We start from the raw sequence: 15928 nt of genomic DNA on the forward strand, positions 1-15928 counted from the left end.
GGTACGAACCAGCCAATCAGAGGCCGTCTCAACGATCATCGGCGTTCGCGTCGCCACCACAGTGTTCTTCCGCGCCGCAAAGTAGCGCCCCACAGGCGCAACTCCACCGGCCTTTCAACGGCTCGCTTGAGAGTGAAACCCACTGACGTTACCCGCTCGCTCATTTCCCTTTATCTCTTTCATTGTCGACCAAATAACTGTGGATATAGGGGTCTCGAGAAGAGTTTGAGGGGAGGGGGTTGGCCGGGACTCGTTCGTGATGTTCCGTTATCTGGCGTGCGGCGGAGGGATCTGGCGGAGGGAGGTGTTTATGAGGCGCTGGGGGCGGAGGCGAATTAGTCCGAGTGAAGCGAGCGAGCTGAGTGGTTGTGTGGTCGCTTCTCGGAGACCGGTAGCGCTAGCAGCATGGTGAGTGCGTCGCTAAGCTGCCGGCGCTTGGGCTGTGGGGGGAAGAGGCTGAAGCGAATTGACCAAAGAAAGGGAAGTCCCCTCCCCTCCACCCTCCAGGAGTGGTCTTCGCCAGAGCGCTAGCGCGGAAAGGGCTGGGGGCGCCGGCGGCGCCTGTGTCGCAGGTGCTCCCCCACCCCCATTCTCCTCAGGGAGGCGTCCCCGGGTGTGCTGGGGTCCGGCGCGCTGCCCCGGAGCCCGCGAAGCTCCTCAGGGCGCGGCGGGATGGGGATGGCTCCGGGGTGGGGGGCAGCCTGGCACCTGGGGGCGGCGAGAGGGCGGAAGGGCGGGGGAGCGGGAGCGCAGAAGCGCGGGCCGGGGCGTCTGGGAAGGTCAGCCCCGGGGCCGGATTCAAAGCCCAACGGACGTTAGTGCGGGCGCCAGGAAGCGCCTTTGTCCGCGGCGGCCGCCATGCGCCGAGGGGCGGGAGGGCGCGCGCGAGGCCCGGCGAGCGCCGGCCCCGCCGTTAGCCCGCATCCCCCGCGGGCCGGGGGGGCCGGGGGCGCCGGGGCGGGCGCGCGGTGGGGGCCGAGCCCGCGCGGCGCGGGGAGCGGCCGGGGGCGGGGCGGGCGGCGGGGCGGGAGTCGCCCGCTCGGCTCGGCTCGGCTCGGCTCGCGCCCCAGCTGCTGCGCTGGCACCTGCAGGGCTGCGGAGGGCTCGGCGGGCGCGGCGCGGCCGGGCCGGCGGTGGGGGGTGGCTGGGGGAGGGCGGGTGCGGCGGCCCCCATCCCCCTCTGGCGGCGAGAAGGAAGCGCGCCGAATCCTTATCTGTCGACTCCCTCCGGGCCCTTGTTACCCCACCCGGGCTGGACGCGGGAAAGAAAAAGAAATGTTTGTGAGCAGCTTTGTCTTTGAAGGCAGTGAGCTTCATCCCCCGAGTCAGGCGCATCCTCGCGGTACACATCTCGGTAGACAGCCGTCGGCTCCGGCCGGGGTCTGAACGGCGTTCTCTCCCCGCCGCCCATCGAGAGCCAGCTGCGGGGTGACTGCCTGCCGGGCCGTGGTGAAAGTCGGTCTTATTCTCATGTGACAATGGGACGGCCCTTTGAAGAGGGCCACTCTCTGTGTCCTGTTCCTGCGTCCTCACTCGCACCCTTAATGTTACAGGACCGCTGCCAGACACAGCGTCGCCCCCGCTCCAGCCCGGTTGAAAATGACTGGTGCTTCCGTAGAGGAATTGCCAGATTGTCTAACATGTAGTTCAGTTCGTTTGTGCAGTACTGGCTATCAAACTCGGTAGTGAGATAGGAGAGTGTATTGGAGGGCAGGGAATTTTAAAAGCGTTTTCCTGTCCCTTGAGAGCGGAACTCCTGTTCTTTCCGGTAAAAAAATAAAATAAAATCGACTGAGGGCGGTAATTTGCAGTACTCATTTTGTGGTTCCTTCTGCCAAGTGGTTACGGTGATGGGTGTGTCCAAGAGGCAAGGTGACATCTTAAACAGGAGTGGGGAATCCTTGCCAGCTGAAACCTCCGGCATGCGTGGGTGTGGGGAGAGGAGTTCACCTTGGATGAAACGAGTGTTCATTTAAGTTTGATGCACTCCTTCCATCTTGATATTTTAGGTTATTTTATTCTGATTTGAATATGTTGGTTAGATTTACTCTTGTAGGTGGAACGGTGTACATTATAGGCATGTAATCAACGTTCTAAATTGGGGGGTAAATTTTTAAAAATGTATTTACATTAAGGATAAGGTTTTCCCCTAATCAGTCTGATAATTGAATCAAGAACTGGAATAGATTTTCTTGCATAGAAATTTGCATCTAAGCTTTCATAGTCTTTTTTCAGTGAAGTTACTGTTTTTATTATAGATGCTTTGGCATTTTGAGTTTGTTAAATTGACAGTCACCGTTAACTAATTAATTTGGAAATTGTCCTCAGGTAACTTCATAACTATAAGACTTGGAGATTTAAAATGAGGATTCCATGAAGTTAAAGAATAAAAATTTGATATAGAAGTGGAATAAGATTGCTCACAGAGCTCTTGGTTTACATTTAGTCAGTGTATGCTCATTGAAAGGGGGGTTGCTTTAAGAAGACTTGAGGCCAAACAAAAGATATGAAGAGGTAGAAAATTTTGTCACTTGGTTGTAAACAAACATTTCATCAAACTGCAAGGAGATCTGTTTCTGTTAGACTGAGAAAATTCACCCTGGCTCTATTAGAATGTAGAAGGTTCTAGATTCAGCTGGTATGATCAAATTAGGCCTTTATTAAAGGTCTTAATTTTTATAAAGTAATTTGTTCTAGTGGTCTCTCTTTTGGTCCAAGATGCTACATAGTAAATGGTGTTTTACCAGAATTAAGGTATCTTTTAACTCTACTGAAATCATTTAGAGACTGCTTTTCATACATACAGGTAAAACAAATACCCTGACTTCTGAAATTGTAGGAAAAAAATTTACTTACAGAGCCTTTGTTCTATCTAAGTAGCACTGGGAATACACGGGAATGAATGAAGGATAGAATTTTGTGTTCCAGTTAAAGCCTGTGGATTCATACATTTATTCGGATAAGAACTTGGTGTTATTTTTACACCACCCTTCAGTAGATAAGCTCCAAGACTATCCATACCTGCTTTTGAATGCCCTGTAGGAAATGTTTAACAGGTACATAATGTATGCACTCGAGGTCACACATGTAGTCTAGGTTAGTGTTTCTTGATGTTTACAAATCACCCTTGGTTCTCCAAAACGCATATTCTAGTTTGGTAGGTCTGAGAGTGTGCTGATGCCTGGAGCTTTGGAGTGACAAGAGCGGTAGGGATCATATCAATTGCTGCAGAAGTAAAGGAGTAAGAACTAGTCATCTCTCAAGTGAATTATTCCTCCCTTTAGTGAGGTAAACACATGTTAATGAGCTTGAGTTTTCCCAAAAGTATAATTCTTCTAGTTCTACTAAGAAAATGGCACTCTCCATAGACAGAAATAAGAACCAAATTTTTGTGCATGTAGTTGGAAAAGGCTTTCAAGTTAAAGTGCTAGGGAGTCCTGTGTTCTCTCTTTTACTGGGCTTCAATGTGAACGTTGTTGGTATTGTTTATTTTAAAACCTTGAACTCTGGACTAGTAGTAAATATAAAAAAGTTCTTAAAGTCAGGGAGCGCTGTTAGGCTATGTGAGTAACTTAGTTTCTTGTGTGCTTAGTTCATTCCTTGAAGGTCATTTGTGGTCTTTTTCCACGATTGCTTGGAGGTAAGGAGCTAAACAAAATGATGTGGGCCTATTAAATTTTGATTTTCCAAGCAAAATTAGGTAGTTTGAAAGTTTTCTTTTATAGCTAATATTATTTCTTCCTAAAGTCGTCTCAGCTTTCATATGAATGAACCTTCCCCAAATCTCCCCCCTCAACATGTTGAGAGAACAAACCCCGCTGTCTCTCTGCATAGCAATCATTCCTTCAGCTTTCACACATGCTGCAGTGTATTCCACATGTTTAGCTTAACATTTTTAGTCCTAAATTGATTTCACCTGCCACGTCTGACCCTGGGCTGCACCTTCTGGTTTCAGTTTGTGGAAATGTATTTTCTCAGCTTAAATAAAGTTTATATGGAACACGGTAGGCTTGCTGTCAAAGTTGAACTAGTCAGGTTGATATTTAATGTTGTAGGTTCTTTGATTAGTTACTTTACATAAAATAATTAGCACAGAAGTCTTCAGGCTACCCATTTACATAGCTTCTCACTTACTCTGTACAATAACCCTGCAAGGTAGGTATTAGTATTTTTGCCTTACAGATAAAGTTGGCTATGAGAGGTTGAGTAATATGTCCAAGGTCACACAGCTGTTAAGTGGCGGAGCTGGGATCCTAGGACTCAAAACACCATGCTTTTTTCTCCACCATCCCTTGTTGCCTTCCTTCAGAAATGATAAAGTCCTGCAAAAACGGAATCAGACTAGAAGTAAATCCTCATAGGCTCCTAACAAAGTAAACATCAACTGAGTGGATTTACTGAGTTTTAAATCTTATTTTTAAGGAAAACAATCTATGACTGATTTTATACCAAATACTTGGTGGAGTATTGGGATTTCTAAATATAAAAGTACATAATTTGGGGGATGGCCCCGTGGCCGAGTGGCTAAGTTCGTGCGCTCTGCTGCAGGTGGCCCAGTGTTTCATTGGTTCGAATCCTGGGCGCGGACATGGCACTGCTCATCAAACCGTGCTGAGGCAGCGTCCCACATGCCACAACTAGAAGGACCCACAATGAAGAATACACAACTATGTACCGGGGGGCTTTGGGGAGAAAAAGGAAAAAAAATAGAGTACATAATTTTTTATTTTATTGACTTCTGCATTTGAACTTAATTATTGGCTCTCCAGTTTTAAGTTACCAGGCCTTCGCTTTTTTCTTCTTCTTCTTTTTTTTTTAATAGAAATGAGTTTGTATCGAGGTCAAATCAAAATTGTTGAGGAGGGAAAGAAACTTCTGCTTTCTGGGTTCCTTCTCAGACTTTCTCCTCCTGTTCCCTAGAGAAAATGTGATGCTGTTCTACATTAAGGTGTTATCCTTTCTAGGGATGTGTTCATTTAAAAATCATGAAACCAAGTAGCATTTATTCTTCTTTTAATACCAGTAAATGAATGGATTAATCATAGTACTCTTGACTCCATGTAGGTAGGAATGTTAGCTAGGAGGCTATTTCTTGTCAGTGCCTCCTAGTACTACATAAGCAGTTGCTTTGTAGGTATATGTACTAATAAAACAGAGAAGATTAAGGTCACGTGAAGAACAAGGAGCCTTGATATTTTGTAAATATCTTTGTATATTATGATGCTCTGAGTTTAAAACTTAACAGGCATTGGCCATGTCTAACACCTTAGTGTTACTAATTTTGTACTCCCACTTCCCAAAATTTAACCTTGAGCCTCTTTCCCTATCTATAATACTGGGGATAATATAGAGTTATTGTGAAGATTGAATAAGAACAGCATATATAATGGCTGTTAGCAAATGCCTGAAGTCTCTTTTTTAAAGCAAAAACAAGTAACTCTTCTCCATGTGCTAAAAGAAAAAAAAATCACAAGCATCAGGCTAACTTTGGGATTTCAAAAGTAGAGAGAAAATGGATGGCTTGGGAGTTAACATTTGGTAAATAATGTAGTTCAAATGTTCAGAATCCTGGATTCTCTGCAGTTGCCTGGCAGGTTAGGAGGAGTAAAAACTGGTAGCTTTCATGTTGCCCCAACTAGGACGGTTTGGATTTTTATCTTTTTAGTAGATGGGAGTTTTGCTTAGTTCTTTTTTTTTTTTTTTGAGGTTTGCAAAATCGATTTCGTGTTCAAATGATGTGTTTAACCATTTATAGTGGTAATTTTGCATGTAGTCCTGGGACATTATTTTTGGTTCACTGGAGATTTCTGATACTGGTTTCTCTCTACCAGAGGAGGTGAGCTTAAGTTTAGGTATCCTAACTTTGAAAAAGGAAACAATGTTTCTATTGGATTCTAGCCTTGCTTTAGAAGAATAACAACTCCAATTAAACTTTCTAGTATGCCAGATACGCTTTTTTTCAATTTGTGCAAAATCTAGATTTTCAAAGTATTCTGAAATATTTTTGTGTCTTAAACTTGGGGTCAAGCCAGCTTAGCTTTGAAGATAGGTCAGATGTGTGCATTTTCTACCCAACTGTGTTTGTTGATGGTACTAAGGAGTGTTGAACTAAATGAAGTTGATGGTACACAGTGAACCTTGAAAGTTTTTAAACTTTTTTCTCTGACTGCTAATCTACATACTCTCAAGTCACTCACCCATCTCTTTGATTTCTTTGTAGGCTGACCAACTGACTGAAGAGCAGATTGCAGGTGAGAAATACTTTGCTAGATTATATCCATTAGATTTTATTATAAATTGAGTAGCCAGCCTCAAAACAGATACTTGTATGAAAGAATTGACTTTTTGATCTTTGTGGTAGATGATAACACATGGGTGTAATATAATATAGTAATTAAAGCTGCTTTGGCAAGTGAGAAGGTAAACTTGCCTGTGAAAGATGTTTAGGGCTGATTTAATTAAAGGCATGTTTTTAGGCTTTGTGGATATACTTTGGAGCCTGGTGGTTGTGGTCTTTGTTTTTGTTGAAGATTATCTTACCCTAAAACATGAATTCTGCGCAGTTTTTAACACTACGTCTCCAAATCAGTCTCCACAAGAAAAGTGGGCCAAGTAGTAACTAATAGGTAACTTGAAATGTAGAATCAGAAAATGAATGTTGAATTTACCTCGGTTTAAAGTACCAAATATTTTAACCTTAGAATTGTATATATAATGAGGGAATAATCATTTCTCTAGTGAAAAATTTAGATAAAAAAGTTAGCATTCTCTTTTACAGATGTAATTTCGATTTTGTCTCAGAAAGCAGTGACAGCCTTTGAAATGAGCTTCTTAAATCTTGTCTCCTTTGGTTTGCTATGGAAATATGTGAAATTGTTACATAAAACCTGTTATGTCTCTTTATGCCCTACCATTAAATATTAGTACTTTTGATTTTATTCTAATACTTTGAGATGGCTAGTTAACATCAAAATGTTGGGAAAGGTTGCTAAAGGTGTTTTGTTTTTTAAAATTAGTTATAGTGTTGAAATGCTTTTCAAACTCTATTCCTTTGTTTTCATTAGAGACTTAATTACACAAATGTCAACCACGTTTTAACTGCCACAGATTTCCTGGTAGGCAAGGCTTTTGAAGTGCTCAAAAGCACTAAAGCTTTTTTTTTATGCTAGAGAAAACTGAAGTCCAGTTGGAACTCAAATATATAGCACATTTAAAGTAAGCTCCCTCCCCCAAACACACAAATTTGAAGGAGCCAGCAATCATTAGTCTCCTCAAATACTCGTCACAAATATTATTTGATAGGACTATATAAACAGAAATCTGTTAGCATCAAGGACCAAATTTAAGCAGGTTTTATTTTTACTTCTCGTTGTGTGAATTTGACTTAAACCTGGGATTTGCTTTCTAGGGTTGGTAGATTACATGAATTGAGTGTGTTGAAGTAATCAAGCAGAGCTTTGGAAATAATTTCTTTGTTCATTTATACTATTTTATGTGTATCAGTGAAATGTAAACTATGCTGAAATAGTTTTTTATATAATGCCTCCTTCAGGAACTGACTTGGGCTATCTAATATTTCTGGTCTTACCTTCTCTAATACCCCTGCCTTCCTCTCTGCCTTTAATTTTTGGGTATTCCAGCACTGCATGTTCACTTTAGGGTGGAAAATGTATTACTGGAGGTGCCTGTCACATAGTTGATGCTCATCACTGCCTTCCCAAACACGTACAGCTCTTTTAAAAAAAAATTGTTTCTGTTAAATACAAGAGGATCAATTTTCAATGACTGGTAGTATTTTTATAAAGAATATTTGTAGTTCATTGGAATGTTGTCTTTAAGGTATATTTTGTCTTTTCATTGACTACATACAATTAAATTTGTAGTGGGAATGGGAGAAAACTCTATTTTAGGTTCTCTCCCTACCCTGCTTTTTATTAGTCTTTTAAAGTCATTTTTTGTGCCCCACGTTTTGGTGAACCTTTAGGGTAGAAGCTCCAAAGTTTTTATGCTACTAAAATAAAAATACTGTGAGATCAGGGACCTTTTCATTTCCTCTTATATCCCCAGTGCCTCCCACATAGTAAGGACTGAATAAATATTTCTTGAGTGGATAAATTTCATTTTCGAAGAAGTGTGCCACACAAACTGTTCTAGAACACTACCTACGCTATCCTGAGAATAATTCTGCCTCCTCTCAAAGTCCCTTCCTTCTAAATTTGGTATGTTTCAATATCCGCCTTTGAGGTGAAGGCAAATTTTTTCCCTCATCTGGTGAATTGTAATCCTTGACCAGTGACATCTTAGAGTCTAAGACCTACTTGTTTTTACCAAAAAAAAAAAAAAAGTTAACAAGCTTCATACATACAATGTAACGCTGAATATACTAAGGTATATTTTTATCTTCATATGATAATCATTACTATTTCAGATTTGTTTATAAAGCAAATAACTTGGTCTACAAAAAAAGATGCTTATTGTTAAGGTAAAGTTACTACAATTATTTACATTACCTGGTCTTAAAGAGAAATCCAGAACAACATGACAGCACTAACACATTAATTTTCTTGATGACTCTGCCATGATGTCATTAGTTGTTGGTGTTTGACATTGAGAGGACTAATAGGAAAAGCATACAAGAATTTTTCTTTCCTGCTTTTAAAGAAATTTGTGCCTAAGCCTTCATTAAACTTTCAAGGTCCAGTGTAGGGATAAAACCTACTTGATAAAAAATATTAACCTCGCTCAGTTTATAGCAACAATTATATAGTGCCAACAAAGGTCTGATACATGACCTTTAAGAGATTATTAAGTTTAGAATTTTCTAAATAAATAGAAGCTGGTGAACATTTGATTTTTCTTTTGTTGTATTTGTTTCATGATAACTTATTTTAATAAAATTATAAATTTATGTAATAAATAATTAGAAAAGTATCTTGGGGTTGCTAATGAATAAATAAAATTTGAGTATGACTTTTTGAAGTTTCAATTTAGGCATAACCAGAATGGATTTTGGGAGGTCCTGTCAATTATGTTGAAGATAGTTGTTCTGTGACATTTAGGACCTGTTGTTTTCGTACTGTGTATTTAGGTTTTGACTCCTGGGTTTATATTTCAAGTCTTTCCTGGGAATTACTGTTTAAAATGACATGCTCTTCTATACATGCAGACTGTACTACTTCTGAAGTATAGGTGGTGCACTATAAAGGCAGGTGAATTTAAATTGCACTTTTGAGTCTATTCTTACTTGAAGGAATTTTTGCAGGTATTTCAGCTCTTTAGGGTAAAAATACAAATAGAAATTTGGAATAAACGTTGACCTTTAAAATATTTTCATTTGTTCCTTTCTTGTATACATAAAGTAAATTGATAGATACTGTTTTATTTTCTGCTTTTCACTTAATTCCAGCAAACATTTTAAGAGTTATTAGATTTTAAAACTTCTTCATATTTAGAACACCCATATATAACTTAAACCATGCATGTGGCTTTAAGGTAAATCATATAGTAGAATGATTATAGCTAGTTACACATTGGGGATTTTTGCACGTAATAGTGGTGTTACACAGTTCCTATGGCTGAGCGTTGTAGCAGAGAATGTAATGTAAATAAATACAAATGTCTAAGTACTTTAATTTTCTTGAAGCCTAAGTTGTTAGATGATAGATGCTCTGTGTTCAAACCCTAATAGTTTATATTTCTACATCTTGTTTAAGGAAAAAAAAAAACCTTAGTGAAATGGCAGTGTCTTCATCAAATTCTGCTATTTGTAGGACTTACTAGTCTATTTTTGTCATTGGGTTGATCTAGGTTAGTACTGTATACTATTTTCCTAAAATCAATCAGTAGTTTGGTACTAAGCTTCTGATATCAGGTGAGTTCCTATGAAAACAAATATTTAAACAAAACGAAACTGTTATTTACTGCTGAATGTAGCAAACTACAACTAGTTAGTGATTCCTGGTCTAAAGCTAAAGACTTTAAGCAGAAGAAAGTAAGGTGGTGATCCAGAAGGATAATAGGATCCAGGTAGTTGTGTGGATGATTTTAAAAGAAGAATCCAGTTAGGAAGCTGTCGTAATAGTCTAGGCAAAAGATGATGGGGCCGTGAATCAAAATATTGATTGTAGAGATGAAAAAAGAATCAGGCAGTATTTAAACAGAATTCAACAGGACTTGACATTTCAGGGGGAAAGAAAAGTGGCTTTTACTTGTGTTCTATGGTTGCTGGGGAGTACAGAATTCATTTTTACAAGTCTTGTTTGAGATCAGCCAGGAGAGATGTCCTATAGGAAGTCAGAAATAAAGGTATGTTAATGAGAGAGATGAGTAGACTAAAGATGGGAAGTCTTCTTTATAAGTGGGCATAGATGAAATGGCCAAGGAGAGAAAAAATAAGAAAATTGATCACATCTACATGTAAGAGACAGAGCAAGAGCCTTTGGCACTGTAAGGTAGGAGGTAAATTAAAGTACCGTTGTGAAAGCTAGCAGAAGTCTAGAGTTTTTCAGTGTAGTTTTAGATGCTGCAGGAAAATGAGATCATCTCTTTCTTGACTTTTACTAAGTACTTACTTGCCATATATAGTTCTCCGTGCTTTTACACATAGTAATTAATTAAATTTAGGAAGTAAGTACAGTTATCCCCATTTAACAGAAATGAGGAACCTGAGACAGAAAAGGTTTAGTGACTTAACTTGCCCAAGGTTACATTACTAGTAAGTAGCAGAGCTGGGATTTTTTTAGCACAGGAAGTTGAGTTCCAAAGTCTGCTTTTAGTTTCTGTGCTATATGCCCTTACATACTGAGGCATATACTTGCTGGATTGGGCAACTAGGTCGTTATTGGTGAATTTAGTATTTTCAGTTGATGTGCTGAAGCTGGAAATAATTTTTAATAGTGGGTTGATAGAGAAGAAAGGGATGTGAGTAGTGGTGCCTTCCAAAATTTGGGGAGAGAGATGTTTAGGCATTTAAAAGATCTTGTGACTGTTTGAATTTAGTTTTAGGCTAAGAGACATGAAGATAACTTCTATGTTAATGGAAAAATCAATGGAAAAGTACTTGAGTCCAGAGAAGAGATTATGATGTAATGAAACTGGGAGGTATATGTATATGAATTGGAGCAGAGATAGACAGGCAGGGAATAAATAGCCTTGGACTTGGACTGTAAGAGGAGGTGCACCATTTCTTAAACATGTGTCAGGTGTACATTTTCAACTGTATTGATTTGTTGGGGGAGCTTAATGGTCCCATGAACTTTATTTTCTGCTTTTGTATTTGCTTGTTGATGGGGCTAATATCTTTTAGAAACTAGCTATGTTACTAGCTCATTTATATAACCTTGCACTACCAAATTTAATCTCTGCTTTAGTTTATCTGTAAAATAAATGGTGAAGCCAGGAAAGCTGTTTCTCCAACAGCTTTCTGTGTAATCTAGTGGTGAATTAAAAGCAATATAATTCTGCCAAAAGATCTTAAATATCTTAGGTAGTAATATATTTCATTCTATTACAAGCTTGAGATTTTATCTTCTAAGGAAAGATTTAAATTATCTTCTTAGTGATATAGCACTTAACTAAAAGTTCGTTCATATCTTGATCATCCCATTATTTACGTCATTTTAGATTATTTGGTGATAGTCCCCTCTATCTTCCAGAAAAGGGAAATAGCCTATTGCATATTGCTCTAAAGTTTAAAGTTTTTTTGTTTTTAATTTAGTAGGTGACATATAGACTTAATTTTAGCTTTTGAAGGTTACTGTAAACCTAATGCAAATAGTATAGTTGCTCTGTAGAAATAGGTATTTGGCACCAATAGTCTTATTTTTCTATTCTGAGTGTAGGTTAGATCTGTAATTTTGACTTGTGTTCCACAGAGCAGCTTCAACAGAAAATAGAGAAGCCAATCATCTGGAGCTTTGATTCTTTTTCCCTTTGAACCCAGAATAATTTGACTTTCATCTGGTCTAGATATTAGAGTTCCCTGTAAGATTTTAGATGAACAAACTACCTGGTATGATTAGCTAAACATGTTTGAAATATCACAAGGTTGCCCACCTAATCCTTCAGGAATCAAAATCCCATTTAGGTGTTGTCTTCTCCATGTGTATCTTTGCTTTAAGAGTTGATTAATACGGGGCTCCCCCGTGGCTGAGTGGTTAAGTTCTCGAGCTCCACTTCAGCAGCCCAGGATTTCGCTGATTCGGATCCTGGGCACAGACGTAGCACCGTTCATCAGGCCACGTTGAGGCAGCGTCCCACATGCCACAACTCGAAGGACCCACAACTAAAAAAATACACAACTGTGTACTGGGGGGATTTGGGGAGAAAAAGCAAGAAAAAAATTTAAAAAAAAACGAGTTTAATACATTTCATTTAGGAGGATACTTTTTTATTGTTAACCTGTACATTTGGATTCTCTCTCATACAGAATTCAAAGAAGCTTTTTCACTATTTGACAAGGATGGTGATGGAACTATAACAACAAAGGAATTGGGAACTGTAATGAGGTCTCTTGGGCAGAATCCCACAGAAGCAGAGTTACAGGACATGATTAATGAAGTAGATGCTGATGGTAAGACTTTTTAATTTGGGGGTTGGGTGAGGGGGCAGTTGAAGAAGTGGCATTTAAATTCTGTTGTAATGTTTCAACTAAACAAACCATTTTAGGTAATGGCACAATTGACTTCCCGGAATTTCTGACAATGATGGCAAGAAAAATGAAAGACACAGACAGTGAAGAAGAAATTAGAGAAGCATTCCGTGTGTTTGATAAGGTAGGTATTCAAGGACTGGGTTTGTTAAATTTTAACTTGGGGATGAGATGAAGATATCAGCATCTTATTCTTTGAAGACTTGTTTTTCTGATAACTTACTGTCATACTTTAATATCAAGTCAAAGCTTTTTAAGAGTTCTGTATAAACTGAAATTTCCTGATAGGTATTGCATTAATCTTGTGCCAAAGGAGACATCATTTGAGTTTGGAACTAAGAAATAGTGATTTCCATATAGGATATCCTGCTTGGCTCTTAGTGACAATTTATAGGTCAACTATTTGTGCATTCTCTTTAGTTTGGATGGATTTCTAAGTTTTTTTTTCTCCCTAATCTGAAGTTTAGTAAGCTTATTGAACTTCCATTCCAACTCTTAAGCCTATGATTTTACTTAGAAATTTTACTACATTTTTTTCTAGGATGGCAATGGCTATATTAGTGCAGCAGAGCTTCGCCACGTGATGACAAACCTTGGAGAGAAGTTAACAGATGAAGAGGTTGATGAAATGATCAGGGAAGCAGATATTGATGGTGATGGTCAAGTAAACTATGAAGGTAAGTCTTTCACTCTCACCATCTTTTTAGAACTGTTTACTATCAGGTCTCACCCCTAAAGCTAGAATCTGCATTTTAATAAAGTTCTTGGGTGATTTCATAGGCACATTAAAGTTTGAAAAGCACTGTACTCCAAACTGTGCTAAAACAATTTTTGTGTAACAATTGTGGAACAGTTTGAAAAGCTTCAAACTTTCTCAAAATGAAGTTAAGGTGACTTTCTTTCCTTAATTGGATTTTATTTCCCTCTAATTAGCTATGCTTTGATTAAAAAGTATCAAATGTGATACTAAATTAAGAGCAAGAATGCTTTTTATACTAGCTTATCTAAAGCATTAATTTGGTTTATGAAGTTCCAGCCTTGGCAGTAAACTGGTTTTCCTCTGTACATTATGATAATTTTGAGCAAAGAAAAGGGAATGGAGACTGCTTAGTGATTGAGTGAATTTAATTGGTTTTGCCAGTCTTTTCCCATTGACTCAACTTTTTCTGTACTTCTTTTTCAGAGTTTGTACAAATGATGACAGCAAAGTGAAGACGTTGTACAGAATGTGTTAAATTTCTTGTATAAAATTGTTTATTTGCCTTTTCTTTGTTTGTAACTTATCTGTAAAAGGTTTCCCCTTACTGTCAAAAAAATATGCATGTATAGTAATTAGGACTTCATTCCTCCATGTTTTCTTCCCTTATCTTACTGTCATTGTCCTGAAACCTTATTTTAGAAAATTGATCAAGTAACATGTTGCATGTGGCTTACTCTGGATATATCTAAGCCCTTCTGCACATCTAAATTTAGATGGAGTTGGTCAAATGAGGGAACATCTGGGTTATGCCTTTTTTTTTTTTAAGTAGTTTTATTTAGGAACTGTCAGCATGTTGTTGTTGAAGTGTGGAGTTGTAACTCTGCGTGGACTATGGACAGTCAACAATATGTACTTAAAAGTTGCACTATTGCAAAACGGGTGTATTATCCAGGTACTCGTACACTATTTTTTTGTACTGCTGGTCCTGTACCAGAAACGTTTTCTTTTATTGTTACTTGCTTTTTAAACTTTGTTTAGCCACTTAAAGAAAATCTGCTTATGGCACAATTTGCCTCAAATCCATTCCAAGTTGTATATTTGTTTTCCAATAAAAAAATTACAATTTTACCCAACTGTTGCTCTCAATCTGAGTCATTTAATTACTTGAGGTTGAATGATTTTGAGAATCAAATGTGGAGGTGGTTTCTACTTTTAGATAAGTATTTTTTTAACTATTTAAGATTGTGTTTAGTTTTTAAATTACGATACTTCCTTCAAAAGGTCTAAGTAAAAGATTAAAAGGCCTTTTGCCAGTGTACCCAGCATGGGACGGCCTAAGGCGGGTGTTGGGTGTTTCCTGCCTTTCTAAAATATTTGTCAGCTTTGGCTTCAGTTTGTCCGTATTGACTTCAGCCATATAATGATTATTTAAAAGTGTTAAAAACACAACAATCCACATCTAGGGGTGAGGGTCATTATGTTTTTACCTCTGTTTCCTAATGTTTTACTCACAGTGCTCTTTAATTCTTATACCATAAGGCAAAGGAGAATTTTCAGTTGTGCCTGCCTACCTGCAACATGTTTTACAAAAAAGGTATCTTTGGGAGTGATTGGCAGTAAACTAAATCTTGTTTTGGTTTTTGCTTCCTTCTAAACCATTGCTTTCTCTATAATTTAAGCTACTTGAAAGGTGGTTATCAGGGTTTTTGTTTTTTAACTACCTGTTAAATACTTAATGAAAGATTCCATAGCAAACCAGAGCCAAGATTAAAACATTAGGTATAATTATTACCTGATTATTATAGCCACAAGGCTTTTCATTTCTCAGAGGGCAATTCATTTCACTAGTTACTGCCTGTTTCTGACTGTTTTAATACTACTGTTTTTGAAAATAGAAAACTGGATGGTTACTGAAGGAAAAGAGTGATACGTATGTTTTAGATAGGACAAGGGAAGTTACAGGCACTGGTAATCCTAACGGGGTATTACATTATTACATATTAGGTAGGCAATCAATCAAATAGGAAGACCTTCATTAGATACAGGAGTTTAGTAAAAAGGAATGCCAAACAAGGGTATTTGGTGGGAGAAAATTCATGTGTCTGGCAGTTGAGGCACAGGAATCTCCAGAGTATTAAAACATGGGCTTTGGAGTTATTGCAACAGTGTTCAGATCACTGCTGTGTATAACCTTGAAGAGGTCAATATTATCCAAGCCTCAGTTATCTTACCTGTAAAATGGGCATAATTTACCCAACTGGTTTCTAGCTTTGATAATAATGAAGGTAAGGCACTTAGCATAGTCTTCGGCATTTGCAGTAAGTGTTCAATGATGTTACTAAGCTGTTAAACCAATTACGACCGTATAAAATGAGGAAATTGGGCAAAATTGGTCTTGATGTTTTTCCAGTTTCATCAGTTTGAAGTTTATCTAAGTTGCTGACAACAAGGTGGAAGGGGTAAACAGATTTTGGAGTATTTTTGTGTGTCCTATTAATTGCTGATTTTATAATCTTCACAAAAGTCACAAAGTAGGGATTGTTTTGATTTTACTGGAAGTTGAACTATAGAGCAGTTTT

At 38.6% G+C, this 15928-nt stretch overlaps 1 protein-coding gene across 1 annotated transcript; it reads left to right on the plus strand.

The window, feature by feature from the left end:
- Window positions 1-91: 91 nt before the first annotated feature.
- Window positions 92-14482, plus strand: CALM2 (calmodulin 2). The gene is made up of 6 exons (XM_008530910.2): window positions 92-408; window positions 6221-6251; window positions 12428-12571; window positions 12667-12773; window positions 13191-13326; window positions 13833-14482. The coding sequence occupies exons 1-6, from the start codon at window positions 406-408 to the stop codon at window positions 13859-13861; spliced, it is 450 nt and encodes a 149-aa protein (XP_008529132.1). The 5' UTR covers window positions 92-405; the 3' UTR covers window positions 13862-14482.
- The last annotated feature ends 1446 nt before the right edge of the window (window positions 14483-15928 follow it).

The sequence above is a fragment of the Equus przewalskii genome, chromosome 14 (assembly GCF_037783145.1).
Source record: "Equus przewalskii isolate Varuska chromosome 14, EquPr2, whole genome shotgun sequence".
NCBI classification, from domain to species: Eukaryota; Metazoa; Chordata; class Mammalia; order Perissodactyla; family Equidae; genus Equus; species Equus przewalskii.

Coding starts and splice junctions, on each gene's coding strand:
- CALM2 (XM_008530910.2), top strand. Junction 6,252..12,427: donor GACTGAAGAGCAGATTGCAG/GTGAGAAATACT, acceptor TCTCTCATACAG/AATTCAAAGAAGCTTTTTCA. Junction 12,774..13,190: donor CATTCCGTGTGTTTGATAAG/GTAGGTATTCAA, acceptor ATTTTTTTCTAG/GATGGCAATGGCTATATTAG.